General features: G+C 40.0%; 1 protein-coding gene across 1 annotated transcript in view; it reads left to right on the top strand.

Moving 5' to 3' along the window:
* WDR27 (WD repeat domain 27) overlaps positions 1-5,815 on the top strand; it is a gene marked incomplete at both ends in the record, with an annotated part of 143,622 nt that extends 137,807 nt beyond the window's left edge. Inside the window, 2 exon segments of the mRNA XM_081998563.1 lie at positions 5,768-5,797; positions 5,801-5,815. Of these exon segments, the coding sequence (XP_081854689.1) occupies positions 5,768-5,797; positions 5,801-5,815 (45 nt within the window).
* Positions 5,816-23,538: the final 17,723 nt, after the last annotated feature.

Raw genomic sequence — 23,538 nt, 5'->3', positions numbered from 1 at the left:
TAAAGATACTGCTGCATGGCAATAGAGACACACGAGTTCTATCTATATTTTATCTGTGTGACTAATTTCAAGTTAATTTTCAAAATAAATACTTGTTAAGATGATACTTGGGTTTTCTGACTTCTGTGTAGGTTACCTTGAAGCCACATTGAGAGGTTATCTTGTGTTTGGTTACCCCAAGTGCAAAAGGCTTGGATAAGAGAAGTCCGTGACACACTGACTAGTGTAGAGAAGCTTGAAGTCTTTAGTTTAATATCTGCTTTATGTGAACAAAATGAAGAGAGAATGAATTAAACTTGCTTAAAGAGTCCCAAAAGAAACTCCAAAACAACATCAATGTGACTCCAAGTTGATTATACATATAAATGTACAAGGTATTTTTTAGGTTTAAAATGAAAGAAAAAGAGCTTTCACTTTTACCATTAGATCTTTAGACCTGTCTCTGCTGCTCTGACTGATGATACTCATCCATCCTCAGTCCATACGTGAGGAAGTTCCTGCCCCGTCCTCCTGCAGTACCACTTGCGAGTGCACCTTCTGTGCCCAGTGCTGCCAACTGTGGTACAGTAGGACCAGCTGTGCCAGCCTGTGGGATGAGTGGGACACTGTGCTGCAGGATGGGAACCCACCTTCCCACCATCCCAACATCCACAGTGTTTCTGTGAGGGTCAACTGAAAAGTTGCAATTGCAGATCAATTTGGTGAATGTTTTTTTTAAATTTTTCTTTTAGAAGGACAAACATGGTTATCTTGTACTCAGAACAATTCAGTATGTGATGGGCTCTGGCACAGCACTTCTTGGTTCTATGAAAAATCAAGGATTCTGGTTTTGAGTAGTTTTTCTAGCTATTGATTTTGGTATGTCAGTTACTTATACAAAATCACTTGAGGGAAAAAAGAATAGTTAAAGGTTTTTTATAATTTGGCCATTGTTTACTCTTTTTTACTGCATTGCACAATAACTGTGGTGGTTGGGAAGCAGTGCCGTATGACCCGTTTCAAAACATGTTAATTTAATAGACCAGAAAGCTAGTTAAGTTTACTTTAAACCCTGAACTTACTGTGTATGCTGTTTGATAGCTTTGTAATGAATTAGCATTTCTTTCTTATTAAATTAGGTTTTGGTGTACTGAAGCACAGGCAATGGCAAGCCTTTGTAACAAGTGGAATAGGAGTCCAGACAATGTTAAAAAGGTGTTCTTGAACGAAAGTCTGTTATGTAAAAATGTCACTAAGACATGTAAAAAAGTATAAGTTAAATTAGAAAATGTGCATATTCATCTAACTTGGTATGTTTATTTTACCTCTCAATTACATAGTGGAATGCAGAAAGGCTCTGAACTTCCACAGTGGTCAGTGAGCAGTTGCAGGCTTTTGTGCAAAAGTTGGAGCTGCATTGGTGCTTCAACGACGTTTAGGTTATTTATATGTAAATATTTGTCCAGTCTCATATGCAAGTATTACTAAATAAAACTTTCATTTGTATGTTATACTTTCATTTCTGCTTTGATAATTTTTTTTATCATATCAATGTATGCCACATAAGAAAATGGAGGGAACAATAAGGTTAACTGACTAGCCAAACTATAAACAGATACTTCCCTGAACAGCGATTGCTGTATTTGAAAATACAATTTGTAGCAACTATTCCTATAAATCCTATATAGCAGCTTGACCTGAAGAATTCCTTATCTTTTTGAAGCTCAAGGGATGGCTTTACAGAGATATATTAGTCCACATTGTCCGCTTCTGGCAGTTTTGGTTTCACATGTGCCCTTTTATTTTCAAAGAATAGTTTGAATAATGAAAACTAAAAATACCAAACCTCTAAAAACTATATTCCCATCTGGTCTGCTGAGATACTGGATTTTTGGCAAGATGATATTTTTGGCTGTGCAGATAGCGGACCTTTTCAAGATTTGTATCTCTATTTGCATATTATGCATATTTATGTATTTATATTAACTAAAAGAAAGCAAAATCATATTTTGTGCCTGTAACGTGAAACTAGCTGGAATTGCTTTGATTCTTCTTATTTCCTGAAGTACAGTATGTCTTGAAGCTTACACTGTATACGCGTGTGTGATGTGAAATATTAAAACAAAATATTTGTTACATGCATTTCTACACAAAGCCAACTGTTAGTGTTTGTGGCTTAAAAAATTCTGGGTCTCTAATTTACAGCACATTTTTTTATGTGGCATTACTAGAGAAGCATATTTCCCACCCTCAAAAGATAATTCTAAAAAAATATATATACTGTGTTATTATAAAAGGAAATTCAGAAGACAATGTCTTGAAATTCATTCTGTTAGTTAACCGACAGCCTTCCAACATTGCACGTCACCGGTTTAACTTTATTGCAGCAAACTTTTATGTCTTCTGCAGACCGTCCAAGAGGAGGACTGTGTTCAAGAACTTGTTCTCCCCCTGTTCTGGCACCAGATCTCATTGGTGCTTTCTAAACCTTAAAGTTTCTGTAAAAAACTCTAAAATGCACAAAACCTACACCTTCTCTGCCCTGCTTGAAGGTCTTTCCTTCACTACTCATACATCCGTCAATATGAAAAATAGTCCATGGTCTTAGATGTTCTCTAATATTCCATAATGTTCTAGTGTTTGTCCCCTAGGAAACCTTTACATAGGTTTCAAATTATTCACAGAACTGATGCCAAAATTTGAATATGTAATAGTAAGACAATAATATTTTTTTTATTTTTAAGTATTCACTTAACTACTATAGAGATTTCAAATATGATTTAAACAAAATTTTGGAGTAGTGTGTTTGGGAGCCGAGGGGTTTGAATGAAGTTACGTGCTTGCACATTTTGGAAATGTAATATTGGCATGAGTTAAACATTATTTTATTCTTTAAAATCTTATTCAAATTTCTATGTATTTAAGTATAGCTGAACACATTCTTTATTCATCAATTTCGATAGCACTTAAGTGGAATAATTCAGGAATTTCAAGGGTCCTACCGGTTAGATTTTTAGTAGCTCTTTTGATCTATGTTGTTACAGATTGCAATTACCTTTGTACTGTTATTGTATTACTATTGTACTATTAACTAAAATTCCTATATTGTCTGAAATGTAAAACACTGTAAAACTGTTGTTATGGGTGTTCTGCATTTATCTTCAGTGACTTCTGAAACAAGTATGACACTTCTACAAGTGAAAATGCTTTTTTGGCAATCAGATATTTAGTCTAAAACCTGAAGGCTAAACTGGGCCTCGTGAGTGTGTGTTAGCAATTTAGTTTGTATCAGAAATGCGCTTTTGAAGTGAATGTCCTCGTTGTCCCTGCTTATCCAACTTCTGCTGTACACTCACTGAAGATGTGAATGGGATTTGTCTCTGATCAAGTTGAACCGAAAGATGAACTCCAGGGATGCACTCAGTGTGCTACCAGACTTTCAATCCGTGGAACCAGAATAAAGCCAGCCTACATTAACCCATGTAATGTCTAAAAATAACCCAGGGGAACCCCAGTCTGAGGAGCAAGAAAATCCCTGCCATTAACAATGCACTCCTCCTGGGGGAGAACTCAGGATGCTAGTGACTCACTGACCCCATCAAAAACTCTGTTTTTGACAAAATTTTCTGTAATAATTAGGCATTTTTTTATTATGAGTGCAATTTTACCTGTCTAATTTTTTTTTTAATTTTGACTAGGCTTTTAAAACATCGGTTGGACTAAAAAAAAATAAATAATTATTGGCTCTGTATATAAGGTATATTACTTTTGTCTGTGGCAAGATACTGAATGTAACACTTCTCAGGACAATGATGCAATCAAAGGGCAGCCTCTTTTATTTACTGCCAAGGAAAGCAGTTGAAGGGGAAGAAAAGAAAGAAAAGTTGAAAAAGCAGGAGAAAGGGAAAGGGAAGAAGGAAGACTTGTGAGACAATCAGTGGTCTAGAGTACAAGACCGACAAGGAGAGATCTGAAAGCCAGAAGGTGGGCATTTTTAGTTCAGCCAACTTTTCAATGATTCTGTGGTTTGGTGTTGTCAAAAGTGTGGAAGGTGGTTAGATGGAGTAGAAAGATTATTTTTAATGGATAATAAAAACAGAAGGACTCTGGAAGAAGAATGTAATAGTAGTGCAGGGAATACATTTACATTTAGCAGGTGGAAGACAAGGAGTATTGCAGTGACCACACATTGCGGTTTTTGAGGTTCAGGTTGGACATTATGAAAAAAAAAAGGCACTAGGATGACAGTACAACACTGGAACAAGTTGTGAAGTTTCCTTGTAGTTTTTCAAGGTCTAGCCAGACAAAGCCATCGCTAATCTCTTCTAAAGTTTTCAGTGGTTGCACCTAGAGCAGGAAGATTGACCAGATGACCTCCTTGGGTGTTGCAAAAATTCAGTTTGTTTACAATTATTTTATTTTCAATTGAAAACTAAACAAGCTTTCTGTATTATCTCCCATAATAATATATCTTCAGTTAAAATAGAATCTATCTCTGATTTCTCAGGTTAAGTCAGTTCTTTTGTGATAAGATGAAACAATAATAAAAACATTATCTTTTTTTACCACAAGATAAATGGGTACAGAAACTTAGAAAAGATACATTATATAGATGCTTTATAGATATATCATCTTTCCAATAATAAGTTACAGAGGTAAATAAGGAGCTAATAAGTCTTTAGAAAGATGTAATAGTCTTGGATAGCTTGAAAAAAACCATTTGATGGACAGTTCTGGGTAGTCTATACTTTAAGATTACATAAGTGAAAGTGAGAAAGAAGAAAATAAAAGAACAAAAGTCACTGTCTTGGGAGATAACAGTTGTGAGAGATTAAAAGAAATTGTCATTAGAGATGTTGAAGGAGGGAATACAAAGCCAAGAAGATAATTTATTTACCACAGAGCCACTTAATCCAAAGGATGAAAACAAATGAGTAAACATGTCAAACAAAGAACAGATCAAGAAAAATGAGGATGAAAAAAGTTAACCAGATGAACTGGTTAGAGCATGAGATATGTTTTTCGTTCCAGTTCTTCAGATTTTTGTCACTGGTATGAATAATTGTAAATCCTAATATGCAAGGAGTAAGCATTTTGAATAAAATGTGCCATTTGTAGCTCATCAGTTTCTGAGCTACAGCAGGTTTTCAAGTCCTTGTTTGTAGAAGTAATTGCAGCAAATAGTATTTGCTCTTATTTTATAATCAAGATTTTGTGAGACTGCTAAAAGAAAGCTAATGCAGTTGAAGGCTCTTCATGCACATCGTCGAAGCTTGCCTCTTCATAAAGGTTTGTGGTCTTTTTCAACATGCTTTCTTACAAAGGAAATTCTTACATTACCTTTAACATCAATAAAAATCAGGAAACTGCATTTGTTGGTATGCTTGATTGAATTCGTAGTATTTTCCCTCTTGATTTATTCCAGCTCACTCTTATTTCTTCTGTGCTCTCTTCTTGAGTCATACACAGTGAAGTCTGTTTGACTTTCTATGTAGTTTAAACATATGCTTCAGTTTTACAGGCTGTTGATGTATTAATGGATGTTGACACAAATTTGAAAATAGTTGGAAAAGAAAAATTAAGTAAAATGGAATTTTCAGATTAGCTTGGTTGACAAAAGTCTATAGGTTAAGTTGTTCCTTTTTTGATATGAGTCCTGGACCTCTCAGCATACAAGTAATTTAAATGTCTTCTTAATGATCTTCATTCAGTTTGTTGCCCTAAAGCAAACTTCACTCACTGGAAAGATCTTTAATAAAGATGTATGTTCTTTTCTTTTGAACTGCAGCTCACCACAGCCACCTTGGATGGCAAACTCTAGCTGTTTCTACCCTGATATTTGCCAGCCTGTGGAGCTTTGAGAAGAACAACTTACTGAGAGAAAGGAGACTAGTAACTGGCCATAGGCAAGCAACATAATATTAACTTTTAAACTACCGTTTTCTTCTGCTTTTGCTTTCTACAAGTACCTCAAGCTGTTCTCAAAGTTTTTCTGTAGTGCAATCTGCTACGTTTATTGCAAAAATAAGAGCAAAAGGTCAAGGAAAGAAAGAGACTCATTCAGATGTCATTCTAGCAAATCACCACAGAAGTATCTTTCAGAGGACTTCTTGGGCACTTATAGTTAGGTGTGTTCTGTAGTGTTTTGCTAGCCTGGGACCACTTCACTCTAGGTGGAAAATGCAGTTAAAATAAAAACTGTTCCATTTTAAAAGCTAAATCTGCCTGTGACCAAATATTTAAATTAATCTGAAAGAGAGAATAATCGTATGTTTTTCTGAAATGCCATGCGATTCCTTCTGTTATATTCCTTTGGGGTTACTAGAATCAGCATGGATGTTGTTTGAAGGCAGATTTTTACTGGTTTACTCTTTGTACTACATCTTGTAAATTTCTTAAGGAATATTTGAGAAAGATCTTCTCTTTAAAATATTACCTTATTGCTACAGTCTGATATTATTAAAATAGTTTTAAATGTAAAGGAACTATTTCTGTCTTTTAATAACTGTTTAAATAAACTGTTTAATTGACCAATCTGATAGCCTTCTATGATGGATTGACTAGCTGGGTAGATGAAGGGAGAGCAGTGGATGTTGTTTACCTTGACTTCAGTAAGGCTTTTGACACTGTCTCCCATAACATCCTCACAGTGAAGCTCAGGAAGTATGGGTTGGATGAGTGGACTGTGAGATGGATCGAGAACTGGCTAAGCAACAGAGCTCAAAGCGTTGTGGTCAGCGGTGCAGAGTCCAGTTGGAGGCCTGTAGCTAGTGGTGTTCCCCAGGAATCAGTACTGGGTCCAGTTTTGTTCTACATCTTCATCAATGACCTAGATGAAGGGTTGGAATGTGCCCTCAGCAAGTTTACTGATGATACAAAACTGGGAGGAGTGACTGATACACTAGGAGGCTGTGCTGCCATTCAATGGGATCTGGACAGACTGGAGAGTTGGGCGGAGGGGAACCTCATGAAATTTAACAAGGACCAGTGTACAGTTCTGCACCAGTACAGGTTAGGGGTTGACCTGCTGGAAAGCAGCTCTATGGAGAAGGATGTTGGAGTCCTGGTAGGCAGTAAATTCTCCATGGGACAGCAATGTGCCCTGGTGGCCAAGGGGGCCAATGGTATCCTGGGGTGCATTAAGAAGAGTGTGACCAGCAGGTTGAGAGAGGTTATCCTCTCCCTCTACTCTGCACTGGTGAGGCCTCATCTGGAGTAATGTGTCCAGTTCTGGGCTCCCCAGTTCAAGAGAGGCAGGGAACTTTTGGGAAGAGTCCAATGGAGGGCTACGAGGGTGATTAAGGGACTGGAACATCTCTCATATGAGGAAAGGCTGAGACACCTGCGGCTGTTTAGCCTGGAGACGAGAAGGCTGAGAGGGGACCTTATCAATGTCTGTAAATGTCTGAAGGGTGACCGTCAGCAGGATGGAGCCAGTCTCTTTTCAGTAGTGCCCAGTGATAGGATGAGGGGCGATGGGCACAAACTGCAGCCCAGGAAGTTCCACCTCAACATGAGGAAAAACTTCTTTCCTGTGAGGGTGACAGAGCACTGGCACAGACTGTCCAGAGAGGTTGTGGAGTCTCCTTTTCTGGAGACCTTCAAAAACCAGCTGGACACGTTCCTGTGCAACCTGCCCTAGGTGATCCTGCCTTGACAGGGGGGTTGGACAAGATGATCTTCAGAGTTCCCTTCTGATCCCTACCATTCTGTGATTCTGTGATTCTGTGAAATACTTTCAAAAAATTTTAAGTAATATGAAAATAAAGTAATGGGGAAAAAAATTAATTTCTTGTATTCTTCCTATTTTTATTTGTCTTGATCTTAGAAAATATTTGTTAGACAGCTTTGTTTTTAAAACTAGGCATTCTAAGTGTTCATTGATGCTAGGTAAGAGGAGAGAGCATGTATATGACTGTGGAAGGAGACAGATTTTTTCTTTTCCTTGCAAACTGTCATTTCAGTTAAATGTGCCTGAACAGAATCACTAAACTTTATTAATCGGATTTCTTTAAAAAAAAATGGTAAAAATGTAATTACCACTACCACTTTAAGATCAATCAGTACGGCCAGATCATTTTCAGTACTGGAAAGAATGTTATATTTAATAGACATCCCCAATTTATAAATATAATATTTAGTATAAGTAAATCAAGGTATTTCTACCTGATCAAGGTATTATCTATCTTTCCGAAGTTGTTTAATTTCCATAACTAATGTTTCTTTAAAAAAGCTTTAACCGTTTTTTGCTAAGCAAAATCATATTCTGTCGCTATGTACAATGTTCAGGTATTCTTCACAACTCAGTGATCTCATCAATAACTATAGGAGTGTACCGCAGCTAGATCATACTCAGCAGGCATCTGAATATCAAAATTGGGCCTGGTATGATCAAAGCAAATGTGGAATAACCCACCTGAATCTTTTCCAGTTCAATATCAGATTAACCAAGTGATCACCTTCTATGCTGTGGCTGCACACTGGTACACGACACTCATGAATTATCATCAAGATTGGAATTTTTATCTCCACCACAGGGATCCTCAGGATGGTCTTTGTCAAATTTCATTCAACTAACTTTCTCATCTGCATGCTCTGGACTCCACACCAAGAGTCACTACTCAAATACAGAAAAATAGCATGACCCATAGCTGTATTTGCAAGGAAAGCGTTCTTGAGCCCTGGGTTGCAACTTGCTTAGTAGTGACCAAGTCTTCAGAGAATTTGAAACATCTGCTGAGGTGTGAACTGTAATTATTACTTTTTTTTAAAAGAAGCACTAGGTTTTTTAAACAGCAGAGTAACATTCTCAAGGCTTAAGGCAGAGGACATACTCAGAAAAACTCTGAATCCTTGCTGCAAGCATGGAGGATGTCACAAACCCCATGGGACTGAAGTAAAAGGGAAAGGCTTTTATTTTCTAGATCTCTTGCCTTCTAGGACTAACTGTTGTCAGTCCCCAGTCCCCCTCCTAATCTTGGCCTAGTTTGATCTCTGCAGGAGGAGCTCTTCTTCTATTATCTCTCTTTCCTTAAAGTGAGTCTCAGCTGTCTGGTGCTTTCTGGTTCCTTTCATCAAGAACTTTTTCTGGACAGAAAAGCTCTTTGGGGCATTATGGCCATGACCACAGCATTGCCAATCCATGCTGAATAGAGACTTTCATCTCTTCAGAACCTACAGATGTGCAGCTCTTTGGTAGCCCAAGAATTTGTTAACCCCTTTGTCCTTCAGGGGGTGAGAGAGAATCTGCCTTAGCACACCAGCACTACAACTTTTCAAATGGAAAGTCACTAAAATTTTTTCATAAGTGCAAAAAGAAAAAGATTTGTTCCCCCTGGACTGCTCAGAAATGTTTGAATGCTTGTGGTTTTGAGAATGGAAAACTTCAGATGACACACTTCAAGTTTGGCAAAGTTAAATGCTTGAAAGCAGCTTTTCTAATGGCAAATACGAGGAATAAACAGTCGTGGATGGTGCTACCATCTTATAATATTATATTTAAAATTTTCATAATTACTAGGTTTTCCTTCTGAGATTTGTTTGATAGAAGGACACAGGAGACTATACTTAATTACTAAAGATTTACAGTCATAAAAGATCACCCTTCAACATAATGCTGTATCCACAGAAGCACTATACCCTTGGTTTTAAGCAGGTAAACCCAATAGTTTTTATTTTCAGTTTCTGTTGTAAAGACAAGACTATTTGAAATGAGACAGTCCTAAAAGCAGATAGGAAAAGTTCCTGGTTAGCTAAGGTGGATAGCATCTCTCAGCTATAAAAAATTGACAGAGACAGCTGTAAGTGTAAAAATTTAATAGGTCATTGTGAGGAATTTTGAGTATGCTTTCAGACTGCTTTTGGAAAAAAGTGACTATAGTATATCTCCCAAATATCTTACAGAAATTAGAAGTCTGGCTTTGAAGGAGTATGTGGCAATGTGTGAGGAAAACAGTTGGCAGAATAGTCTAGTTTCATTAAATATTTGTTGTATCATTCTATAGCATCTGTCCTTGAATGCCCTATATGTTGAGGAAAGGAGTGGTGATTTTGTGAATTTCTGGGTGCTGTGATGTGGGGGACTTTCCCAGCTGAACCTCTGGGACCAATGTCACAGAATCCTTAAAATGGATTTACACAGCAGTTTGGTCTGGTGCTGTAAAGGTCAGAAAGCACAGGGGGGCAGGCAGCACTGTTCTGAAGTGGGTCCTGTTAAAAACTCTTCGGGATTAAGTGGTTTGCAAAATATCAGGTACTACCCATTTTTCTGTGTAGAATGGAAGGGGAAATGGACAAGTTTGGGTTCCACTGTCAGGAGGAGGGGAAGAGCAAGCCCACAAATGAACTCTTGCTTTCCCTTGGCCTTTTCCATTTCCTTAATTCACCATGAAAGAAGTGCTCTTTGGATGTATTCTTCAAGACTACATTGCATTGCACTATACATGATGATTGCATTTAAATACACAGTTAAATACTCCTGGAATATCTGCAGGTAGTCAGTGACACTTATTCTTTTATTCCTTCATTTAATCACACTTATCTTTTCAAAACTGCACTGTGAATTGTATTTTCCATTTTAAGCAATGAAGAAGTCTGTTTGTCTTATGGTATTTAATTGCAGGAAGAAAAAAATATCAATAAAAATGCAAAAAACAATTTCAAAAAATATCAGGGTGTGCCTGGTAAATAAAAATGGAGTAATGTGGTAGGAAATTGCTATTAATAAAACTTAGGATGCCTTGCTTCAATACACGAGTGGTAGTTCTAAAATACATACCAACAGAAATGGAAGATTAAGATAGTACCTTCCTTGAAATCCTTGCAGGTTTAAAAGAGTGATCTTATTTAAGGACAGTAAGATGTTGCTCTGGGAGATATTACTTTTTATCTTATGGTCTAAATTGGACTTCTACCCACCAGTATTCCCACGATCACTTAAGACAAATTCTGCTCTTCAGAATTCTGCAATTCAGTAGAGCAAGAGTAATTCTTCTTACTTTTGTGAACCTGGTGCTGATGAGAGTGGACTGTCTCAGGCATTTTAATAACTTTCAAGGGAGAACAGTATACTTCTATTAATAACAAATTTTTCATGACTGAAAAGTGTAAGCTCTGAAAGCTGGATACACCTGAGGAGGCCTATGGAAGTTACTGATGGCAAGCAAGTTCTACGTTAACTGTTTTATGTTAAATCTTTACTTGAAAAAATAATCTCAATCCAAAAGTGTTTAGCTGAAGGCCTTACTTGTATATATTTTCATGAAAGCTCAATGTTGCTAAAAGGAAGGTATTGGACCAAACACAGAGTAAATGAAGTGGAATGAATGAGCAAAATTATAGCTATGATGAATTTGATTTAACATAAAGTGATATACATTCCATTTCCAGATTAAGAGCTTCCAGATTAATTTTATGTTGTGGCCAAAGTTAAACAAACCTCAATGAAACATTCACACTGTGTTAGTTAATGTAAACAAGTGAACTTATGCCTTTGTTTCTATTCAAACAAGAAAGAGTGTATGATTTGTTGGGGTTTGTTTTGTTTTGTTTGTTACTGGACAAAAATCTGTTCTGAGCAAAAAAGTATTGTAAGATAATATGGCAATTAGGTTGATCCTGTCATCCAGTCACAGAAGAAAGATGAAACCTTGGGAAGTCACCTCCAAAAGTCAGCCCACTAGCCCAAAGCAGCTACTTCTAAATCATTCCTGACAGATATTTGTCTAAACTGTTCCACAAAACCTCTGGTGACAGAGATTCCACAACCTCCATGCGGGAAATCACCTTGGTGCAATTTGAACTCATTACTCTCTGTTTTAATCCATTAGGCACAGGGGACAATTCATTACCTTCTCTTTGTAGCAACCTTCTACATACTTGGCAATTATTATCAAGTCTCCCCTCAGACTTCTGTTTTCTAGTCTAAACAAAGCCATGTCTTTCAATCTGTCTTCATAGGTCAAGTTTTCTAGACCTCTGTTAATCTGTATTGTTTTCTGTGCTTTCTCCAGTCCCATGTTCCTCTTGAAGTGCAATGCTCCCAGAAGTTTACACCACTTCAAGCTATGTCAGTGCTTTCTAGGCTGAAGGCATGGCTTGGTGCATCTTAAATATGGCACTCATAATTTGACATTCCACTGTGGTATTGAGTTTGTCTACAGCTCTCTGGCATTACTGACTCGTGTTCACCCCCTAGGTTTGCTGGATCCTGCACAATTTCAGCTCATTTTTCCAACTGTCCAGCATCACACTGAATTCTGATCCTGCACTCCCAAGTGCCTCCAGCCCCTCCTAATTTATTACTGTGTGTAAACCGAGTAAGTAATGATTCCAGAGGGTGGAGGAAGTCAACTGCCTGCTGACTTGGCTCCTAGGTTATATATTCACTGCCAAGGAAGGAGTTCTTTTTATTTAACTTACTCCGCATGGAGACAGGAGGAGAAGACAGTCAGTGAGATAATTAGCTAATTACTGTCTTGTTCTAGCAATCCAGTGAAGGCAGGGCACTTCAGCTTTTACTGACGTTGTTGAGGTCAACAACATGTGAGTGTCATCATTACTTTACTGTGTCACAGTGCAAATTTCTTGTTCCTTCACTCATCAGGACTTTGTGTAGATGCATTAGTCCCCTACTGTAAAAAACAATCAATCGTGCACATACTTATATAGATACATTTTAGTTTTATCTGAAGGCTTGGGCTTTGAAATAATTTGTTGGCCTAACACGCCTGTTAGATTCAAGGAGGTTTTGACCATGAGAATGTCAATTGGCCCTTGGACCAGGCACGTTAGCCACAGTGACTTCATGCTTGTTTTACACCTAATCTCTGCATTCATTTTCAAAGATCCGTTCCTCATTTGCACTGATAGAATTAAGATGAGTTAAATCTCTGACTTTTCTTCCGTCCAAAGGCCTTGTATTAAAGTAGCACCAAATGCTGCAGTTGGTCTGTGTTGATTCAGACTCAGGGAATTTGCAACTTTTGGAAGGGAACAGGGGAAAAAAAGGGTTACTACTCTATTTTTCAAGATAGCTTTTTCTGATTATTTTATGCAGCTCTCATGTAAAGGCTACAGTGTCCCACTGCAGGGCTGGCCGTTCTAGAAGACCTACTGGAGGCTCCGGGCTGCTGTTTCTCTCATTAGCTGTGTCAAGTACAGGGAGCTTGGATATTATTGCATAATATTTCTCTGAGCAGTTGAATTAACAGAAGAAAAGAATTATACAGTTTTCTTAAGGCCAGAGGAAAAATGCAGACTATCTGAAGTAAGCATTTTCCCCATTGTTTCAGGCTTTTCATGTGGCAATTTATAGCAATAAAAGCAAAGGATAAAAGTTAACCTGATTATGCTGTGCCTTGTTTTAATTTTAAAACAAGACAGGATTTCAAAGTTCTGAGCCTTATTAGTCTTAAAGCCCTGTTAATCCAAAGTTTTTTTAGTGTCTACATGAAAGAAGACTTCTAATCATCTACAAGCATCACCCAGCAACTTTCTGCTTGGGGACTGCGATAAGGACAGCCGGGCTGCGTTCTGCTCCTACAGGGAGTAAGCTTATGCACTGCTGATCTTCATGGCACATTCAATTATTTTAAGCCACAGTGAGACAGTAAATAAGAAAAGGCAGCTATATCTTAAACACCGGCCCAAATTCAGGGTTCACTGGAGTACTGGTTGAGTACTTCCCATTTGTTTGTGAAGTCTATAATGGCAAACTCATCGTAGAGCTGACCTGCAACGTGAGCTGTGAAAAGTAACAGCACATAGTAATGTAGCTGTTGTTCTGCTTCCATGCTGTTACTCAGAAATCTGCCAAAATGCCTGGATTAAGCACTTTTTGCTTTCCCAGGGCAGCACCTGCTGCTAAATTTGCCATTTAAGCTCTCATTTTGGAAGCGAGAAATGTCTGTATATAGTTTACTCTCCCACAACGCCCAGAGGTATCTCGTTTTACCAATTTGTAGACAGGACTCACAGGCAGCTACCAATCCCTGGGCAGAAAGCGTTGCCTCACGTCCGTGCACGCTGACTAGCCGACCCTAAAGCCATGCCTCGGGGGAGGATGCAGGTTTCAGGTGGTAATGATCCCAGAAAGAAGGAGACCAGAGGCTGAAAGTGTTCCTGGCCCAACTCCACGCACTTGGCTAGGGTTACACCAGGGGCGAGCTTGGCCTAATGAATATAAAACACACTCTCCACAATTGTAGATAAAAAGACATCTTGAGGAAAGGAAATAGAAGCTGAAAAAATGAATGAAATTCCTTCCACCATGTGTGATCTTGGGCTATGAAAAATACAGTTGAAAGGAGCTTTTTTCCCTCCTCTAGTTGAAACCACTGTGATCAGTGGTCTGACACGGTGGTATGCTTCCTTTTACTCATTCTTCCTCTTTGCTCCCACCCATGAAGTCATAACAGAGAATATATTCAAGTGAAGCACGATATGGAGTCGTGGGATCCAGGGAATGCAAATTACCTTCTTCTGCCCTAACAGAGCAGTACAATTTTTTTTCATTCACTTATCCAAAGGCTTCTTCATCCACTGCAGTTTTTTGATTTCATTATAGTAGGCTATATTGAAATTCTTAAGAAAACAAAGATTTGTAATAAGATAGTTGTAAAAATATAATTTCAGGTTTCATTCAAGAGACATGCCAATGTGCTTTTATTATTCTTCTTTAGAAATTTTTTACGTTTTTGCACTTTCAAGATTGCTAGTTGGTACCTTAATACAAATAATCTTTATTATCTCACTTTTAAGCATCTTCTAAAATGATCTGCATGCTGAGAACAGCTGGAGTAATCTAATATACACTGATTAAGATAAAGACTATAAGGATGGTGTAAAAACAAATATAGTTTGGGTGGAGGCGACTGGATATTTAAGGCATTTTTCTTCAAAGTGTGGACATTCACCAAGGATAATGAAGTTGTACACCCTTTATATATGTCATAATATACAAACACCGTCATCATCATATATAGTCCTTTGGCAGACAGACTGGAAAAACATTTTAAAGTTAATAAATGACAGCTGGAACTACACCCAGCAACATCCCTATGTATTTCATATTTAGTGTATGTAGTTAATACATTAGTTAAGACACCTATAAAGAATGTAATTAGGAAGGGAAATAGCTTACCCCCAGAGGGAAACCTGTAAGAAGGGTGAGGTTTCCTCTTCTAGTGCTGTTTCCAAATTTGTTTCCAGTAGGTTGCCAAATTGTGTGGAAGATAACAAGAACTTCAAGTCTCAACCTTCTCTGAGATTTACCGGGAACATATACTCCCTTTATTTTCTCTAAACAGAGCAGATGAAACAATATCCAGAAAATGAGCCTGGTTAAGTGGCTAAATTTAAGTATTTCTTTTAGTCTAATTGGTGTTACCAAGGCCATATATGACAGCAAAAGCTATAGCCAAATCAGAAAGGATTTTTTGCCAAAGATACTGATTCCAGGCTCATGGGTCCCTAACATCAAGTAATCCACTGAAGAGTCTTCTCCATAAAACTGGCCTTCTATGTGATAGAAAAAAGATGTTTCTATAAAAAGAATAAATAAAATGAAATTAGTTGCTGCAGCCACTTCCTCTCCAATCCTAACCCCTTCGCTAATATTCATCTGGAAAAACTTCCTAACATAAAAGTCTGGATTCAAAATTAATGTCAGAAAAACACATTCTGAGCTTTCCTTGGTCTCTTAACCCTTCCTCTAGATGTTTATCCTCCACTGCTTTTGCAATTTACTGTTCACTGCAAAAAGGACTCTTCTAGCTTTTATTTTGAGAAAAAAAAGGCTCAAATGAAAAGCCCAATACTCCAGAACTCGTCCTTGGCATTTTTTCCTCAGGGAATAGAGCTCTGCAGAAATTCAAAGTTACAGTCACATTTAGCTCTGTTTCCCTTGCCCTTCCTTTGTGTGCACACTACAGAGAGAGAGAGAATGTGTATCTGGCTCCCATCTGAAATGAAAGTAACAAATAGCCCCATCCGTGGTGCTGGCAAAACGTAAATCTCTTCTTAGGAAATGTTGCTGTATTGTAAAAAGGGCTTTGTTTTAAACAAGGACAAAATGTCAAAGGGCAGACTTGGGGTTTATTTCCCAATATGGAGGGGTTTCCAGGGAATTCTACTTCATGAGACAAAAAATGAAATGTTCTGCTCTCCTGGCTGCTCCTGCCTGGTTTGTGGGCACACAGGCTGCCTGCATCCACATTGTCTTACTTTTCAGGATAGAAGGGGTCATGGGAAGATACTTAGTTGACAAGTCAAATACCTGGGAAGGGAACCCCCAAAGTCCCAGATGAGCTTTAGGAGACGCTGAAGAGCTACTCTTGTTCCCAAACAGTGCAGGGAACAGCAGAGCCTGGGATTCTGAAAATCCAAACTGCTGGATGGGCAGGGAACTCTCCATGGGGTCCACTGCTTGACTGCTGGGCTGGCCAAAAGTATAAGGGAAAAAAGCTGGGGGAACTGGTGAACTGCTTACTCAGCTTGGAGCAGCCTCTGACATCTGGAAAACCAAAGGACTCCAGTTCCTTGGCATCTTCTGGGAGAGCCTGAGCAAAAGTAGAGAGGTGAAGACCTCAAACAGCTAGCCCACCAGGACGTGTACAGAGAAACCAGAACTCCAAAGCATAGGTGGTGGGTTGTATTGACAAATAAGCAGCCAGAAATGTGACAGAAATGTGCCATGTTTCTTCCTGAAGTTGCCACAGAATCAGTCTTTTCCCATGGAAAATTGTCTCCATGGAAAAACTTCCACCAGATCTAGTTACCTGTCCTGTATCAACAAATTCTAGAAATGTACAGGATTGCAAGGGGTTAGGAACTAGAGTGCCCATCTGCTCTGAGAGGACCTGTCTGCAAATCCAGCCTAGAAAAGTCCTGCTATTCTGCCTTTTCAGAGCAAAAAATCCTTGCTCCTCCATATGCTATTTTAATAAGTTAATTGCCTTCCTTTCCACTAGTGTCCTCTTAGATGGCCTGAAATCCTGAATTTCCAGGCTGGGAATAGCCTAGGCTCATCAGCCCATTCTCATTTCCATGTTGCATTTTGCAGGAGAGCAAAAGACTGCATTTTTCACATGTTTTTCCCATAAATCATTGTTTGTTAAACCATTTTTCATTTTAATGGAAGTTTCAATCAGAAGATGAGGTTACGACTAGACTCACTGGCAAAATCCCAGTGAAAGTAGTAGATTCAGATTGCTTCCTAATGCACAGCAACCGCATGGGATCTCCAGGCACATTCAGACTACGAGAAGTACACTTGCTCAGTGCAACCCCCGGGACAGCTGCCAGACCTGGTAGATCACTTTGTGTTCGAGTGGCCTAAATTTAATAGCAGAACCACAGCTTCAAACTGTATTGATTTTGTTTAGCTGAACAAAACAGAAAGTGGGAGAGGCTTTCCCTGAGTCCAGCTGCAGTTTTAAAGTCAATTGCTTGCCATCAAGACCGGTCATTTATGTTATTCCAGCATTCACTCATAAAGGGCTCCTGTGTTTCTACCAGGAGATTGCAGACCGCAGGGGATTTACAAGAGCTTGCTCAGTGCGTTGACACACGTCATGCACCAGAGAGCCCGTGTGGTGGGAAATGTCAGCCATAACACTGACCGGTCACCCTGATGGTCTGTGAGAGCACAGGGTCTCCGTCTGCAGTGTTAGTTGGGATACAGATGTGACAGGTCTGTGGGATGTCTGCTAGATGCCCCAAGTCCTCCGATTCTAACCAGACATAGTTGCCAGGCAATATGGTAAGAGACATAGCCCTGTGGACATACTCACAGACTCAACTCAAAAATCACTCTTCTGAAAAAAAAAAGGCTCTTCCTCCGGGCAGAAAACAAAATTTAGGCAAGGGGGTCTGAAATTTGTCCTGCTTTACAGATAAGAGGGTGGTTGGAATGCCCTGCCTTGGGATGAGTCAGGAGACAGTCAAGAGCTTATAGGTCAAGATCCTGTGCTTTAGGGGAACCTACTTGAGCAGGGGGCTTGGACTAGATGATCTCCAGAGGTCCCTTCCAACCTCAAGCTTTCTGTGATTCTGTGATGAGCTAGGTAGGCAGGAAATACCACTGCATTGCCATGCACTAGTCGCAGGGAGGCTGAAAAATGCTTTTAATGTTAAGCTTAGAGGACTAAGCAGCTGTTTGGAAGGGTGAGAGCATTTCAGACTCCAGCTTCACTTAGTTGCCCTGCACTACATCCTACCTAAGGGTTTTGTCAGCTAAGCTGAAGGGCTGCATTCAAAATTACTCATATTGGTCAGGTTTGACAACTTCTGCCGCCTAAGGAATAGACGCACATGCAGCTCATGTTTCTTGCAAGCGAAATAAAGAAATTCCAGTGCCATTTCTTCTTCTGGAAACTCAGCGGGTAGCCAAGAGGAATTTGTTTGTATCCCTGAAATGAGAAGTAAGTTAGGTTTGAATATTAATTCTTTGGATTTGATTGTTTTTGTGGCATGTGTGTGCTTCTGGGAAAAAAAGAATTTTGTTAGTAAGTAACAATCAAATCCAGGAGTGATTTATTAATTGGCCATGCCTTTAAATAGGAAGAAAAAAAGATATTTCAAGTCCTTCTAGCCTACAGCCTTATATCATTTTCACTTGGACTCTTTCTAGCACTGGAGGACCTTTAAAAATCCAAACTAAGGGGTAAAACATTCAATATTACTTTGTTAAGAAAATAAAAGTAGTAGGTCTCTACTGACATGACTTTCAAATGCAATATGGGATTTGAAATAACATTCTTCTTGACAGCATTTTAAATTTCCTACCACACAGATTTTCTATTTCCAATCTTATCTATAGGACAAGTACATCTAAGTCTGAGGTTTGGGTTTCTCAATCATTTTCAAGGAAGGCACATTCATAGCACAGAGATTCTCACGTGATGTGAATTTTGATACTAGCACAAATGCAGAGATTAAAAGAGTTAGAATTCTTGGGTTTGTTGAACTCAGTGGCCTCAAGGCAACCAGAGTGTTCACTAGAGACTAGTACAGTTCCCAATACTGTATGTAGTGTACGTGTTGTACGTGGCATGCTGTGCCATTCATTATTCTCAGGTTCTATTTTAAATTGTTTAAAATTTCTTGTCTAGAACATTTTAATTGCTCTAAATTCTTTCTTTCCAGACTAAATAGATTTTTGATGGGCAGAGAGAACTTGCAGAAATTCATCTGTGTGTCAGGAAGCTTCAGGACTGTCCAGCCACCTCTTTCATTTTACTGAGGTTGCCTTAAGACAGAAGCCACTGAGACCCACCTCAGTGTCTCACAGAGGAGAAACGTATTTAAGTCAATGACCTGGAAGTATAGAATCACAGAATCATTAAGGTTGGAAAAGACTTTTAAGATCATCAAGTCCAACTGTCAACCCGACATCCTCTTACTGAGGAATCAAACAGTATTAATCACAGAATCATAGATTGGTTTGGGTTGGAAGTCATCAGTTGAGTGGGATTCAGGACTGCTGTGGTGTAAACTACTGCACAAGACCAGAAGGGAATAAAATATATGCATGGATTAGGATAACACTGGGACATGCTGGCCCTCATTCTCTCTCCCACCGTCTGCCATTCCACTCCCGCTCATCCTCCGCTGTGTCTGCATCTGAGCTCCAGACGGCAAAATGATTCAAAGTTTTTTGTCTGGGCTTTGGTACCGACAACCAGTTTAACACTGAGTAGTCAGGCTGGCTGAGTACACTCGTCTGAGCTCAAAGGCATCATGCTGCACGGCACAGTCGGAGCTGATACCTCACGTAAGGTTTGCCCCAACGTACAGACAAAGCCCAAGGAATCAGTGTTGCCCCCTGCATATTCTTGTGTTGTTCCTCACTGGAATACTGGGGCTCTGCTCTCTCCTCTTGGGAGAATATCCTGTTTCTCGAGGCTGTCCTCAAAGGCTCATGAGAAGAGACCCTCCTAAATTTTTTTGCTATGACATTCTTTTTGAAGATTTAAATACAAAATGCCAAAAAGCAATGCATGCAAAAAAGAATGTCACCTCCAGTTCCAAATGTGAAGGGTGATAATGAAGTTCACAGAACATATGGGAAACGGGACTGCTTTGTTTAGCCACTTGGCTTGAAATGTAGACTCTATGGTGCTTGCTATGCAAACAATGCTCAGTCGATCCATCAAAACAAAATCGTGGCTGTATATAATAGTAACGATTAAATGCTTATTCTCCATGATCACATACCATATGGCTTTGTGCTAGAACGTATACAATCCCAAAGGACATTATGTGAATATAAAAGATTGTTGACTCATGAATCCCCAGTTGTGTTCTCTGGCAATGTCTCTTCAAGAACAGAGACACATACACAAATATGAGGACCCTAATGGTTTTTTTTTCCCTTCATCTTAATGCATTACTGACAGCGGTGTTTAGGATCTTTATTAGCAAAAATACACATAAATACATTAGTAACATTGAACTCTGGTTTGCATCCATGATATAAGAAGCTGAGCTGAAGAACAAGATCTTTATATATTGAAGCAACTTTGAAAATGGTTTCTTTTTTTCACTCTGCTGTGCGTGATGGTTTTCTTCTGATTTGTTATTCCTTCCTGAGATAATAAATAAAGGATGGGGCAAGAGTAGCTTGCTTTGGTTTGTACAAATCCTCAGAAATACTGTTGGTGTTAGCCACAGACTTTGGTGTCAGCCACAGACTTTTCAAGCCTGCGTCCTCTTACCGTTTTGGCTGCTTCTTGAGGAGTCTCTTTATTCCCCTTTGCTTGGACCCTGCTCTTTTCTTGCCAACATCCGTCATCTTGTGCCTCTTCCCCTTATAATTCCTGTTAGCCCTGCTTGGCAACTAGTAAACCTTGTATTTGCTCAGCTAGGGAGGGACGGTGTCAGGGGTCCCCAACAGTTTTCTCTGCCTGCTTTGCCTGCCTAGGCAGCTCTTTACAGATCTGGACCAGGAGGAGCATGGTCCAGCTTTCCACCAGAGTGGAGATGCTCAGAGGCAGGAGTGACATGATTGGTACAGGGGTCCAGGCAGGTCTTCTGAGATGCTTGGGGACAGCAGGGGGCAGAGGGTACGGAAGGAGGGAATATCTCTCCTAGAAGGGAGCAATGACAGCCAGGGTCTGGCAAACATGTTATTAGTAAATGCACAAAGCTACTGAAACCTCCTACCAGGAGGGAGCCGTGTGTCAAACACCCCTCTCTGAGGTGGGATTAACTGCCTGGATGGCTACACGAGAGTCCTGGCTGCTGACCACTACTCTGCATCTGCCTGCGCCCACAGCCCAGACTCACCTTTCCCTTTTCCACAGCAGACCATGGTCTCCCCAGGCATATTTAACACCTGTAGCACAGTGTGGAAGCATTGCTGCATGTTTTCAAATGCAAGATGGATTAGCAAGATTTACACAATAATTTGTACACAAGCTCTTGTCCCTGCTTTGTTAATTACTCCTTCTGAAGTGTCTCTATCTAAATATAGGCATTGTAAAGGCTTTTTTTTTTTTATTACTTGTGCATATACATAAATCATATGTTTGAGTATGTGGATGGCACATGTGACTGATAAACTGAGTCACCTGCAGCTATTTCAGTCCTTTGACTGGATGAAAAATTAAATTTGTGTGAATTTTATATCTTCCAGTACAAGTAGTATTCTCTTGCTCTGACTTAGAAGTCTCCCTGTCTGATTCACATATGGGTTTTAGCCGGAATAAATAAGTACTAGATGAACACCTGCTTCCGTGGTAGTCTGTTGCTCACTGACCAGGAAGAAAGATGGGTGTTACAAGATAAAAAACCTGAAGTTTATCAGAATATTGTTGTAATACTCAACAGTTTCTGATTATGGTATTATCATTTGCAAATCAAGTTCTTATTCTCTAATTATGTTCCTACTAATCCACCTGCTCTGATGCTTTCAGTTACCTGCCTTCAAAATCCTCTGGAGAATCAACAAAGTCCTCTACTCGCCCACACTCTACTCCGCACTAATAAAGTTTAGTTCCCCCAGGGAGGTGTCAATGGAGGCACAGAGCTGTTTCGTTGGCACAGCAAACCTGTGGCAGAGGCTGGGGGAGAACCTCAGACTCGTCATTCTCCCCCGAGCCGACTCACAAGCTGCCTGACTTCAGTGGTACCTCGGCTGCAGGGTTGGGAGTTGGCCGTGGCACTGGGAAAACGACCATCATGGCTCGTCCAGGAATGAAAAGTCCACAGCTCCACAGCTGTTGATACTTTGCTTCCTGAGCCAGATTTTGGCAACATCAGCAGTAGTTTATAAAACAAATCTTTTATCTTTCCTGCCTCCTTTCAACTGAAGCTGTAAACAGGACATGTTGTGTAGTTTTCCTAAGCCGGGCTGAGCCGAGCGCGGCCGCAGCTGTTAATCGAACCGAGTCAATGTAAACATCTGATTGTATAAAAAGAACTGAAATGTCTGCTTCGTTCTCAGTTGCAATCAGCAACGCTGACCCACAGGCGCGTTGCGGCGTGTCTTCTGGGCTCTGGTCTGGGTTAAGAGCTACCAGATGGACAAAAACCCAGCTCTGGGTTTTGGCTCTGGCAGGAAAATGAAGGCTGCAGGTGAGGCAGCAGATCAAGTCGCCCAGAACTTTCCAGTTCACTGGGTAAAATCTGGAGGTCCCCGTTTCAGTGTAAAATGTTCAACTGCTAAGACATAAAGCTGCGTATGAAGTGCAGACGTCCAACTGGCAGGCTGCAGTAACGTGCTGGCCAGGTCAGAGATTTATACTAGCCTGCACCCTGATTAGGTCACTGGCAACCTGTGGAAACAAAGCAGGTTGTACTACAAAGGAAAGGAGCTGCTTTCCAGGTCCTCAGAAGAGGGCTGAAGTTTGCCAAAACATTCAGAAATCTCAGAAACAGCCAAGGGGAGACTGACATAAGTTCTTTATCTGAGACATTTTATCTTGTCTGCCAAGTCCTTAGCTCCTGAAACAAAGAAACTCTGTCTTTGTTCATGCAGAGCGTGGCACCTCTAGCCAAAAGCTAACGGTGACTTTTCCCTGTCAAGCTGCTCAGGTCTGCGCGGCTGCCAGGTCCTCCCCAGAGCCACGCTGCTGGCGCCGGCTCAGCGCCAGGGCGAGCTGCCGCGAACGGAGCGGGCCACGGGCGTGCGGTGCTGCCAGAAGTGATGGAGGGGGTGAAGGTGTTACCCACACCAGCCTCCAGGGGCTGATTTCTTTAGAAAAGGCCAATTCTGCTTGAGGGGTACAAGGACAGGAGTGGGAGTTGAGAGCACAAATCCGAGGGGACCCAAAGAGGGACAAAAGTGTCAAGGAAGGTGGAGAAACGTTGGTGTTTTGCAAAGCATAGAGCAGGCAGCCATGCATGGAGAAGGGCCTGTGAGGCCCTATGACTTACAAGAGACCTGTGAAGCCACATTTTGAGTGGAAGCTAGGCTTAGTTTGGCCAATATATTAAAATAAGCAGACCTGCACTGACCAGTTACTTTATATTAATAGAGTCTGACTGTTTTGCAAGCCTTTGGTCAAGCCCATGTTAGCTGTAAAGACATGCACGTGCATTGAGGATGACCAGTTT

Source organism: Phaethon aethereus, assembly GCF_964289735.1.
Source record: "Phaethon aethereus genome assembly, chromosome: 3".
Taxonomy (NCBI): domain Eukaryota; kingdom Metazoa; phylum Chordata; class Aves; order Phaethontiformes; family Phaethontidae; genus Phaethon; species Phaethon aethereus.
This window is presented reverse-complemented; position numbering and strand designations above follow the sequence as displayed.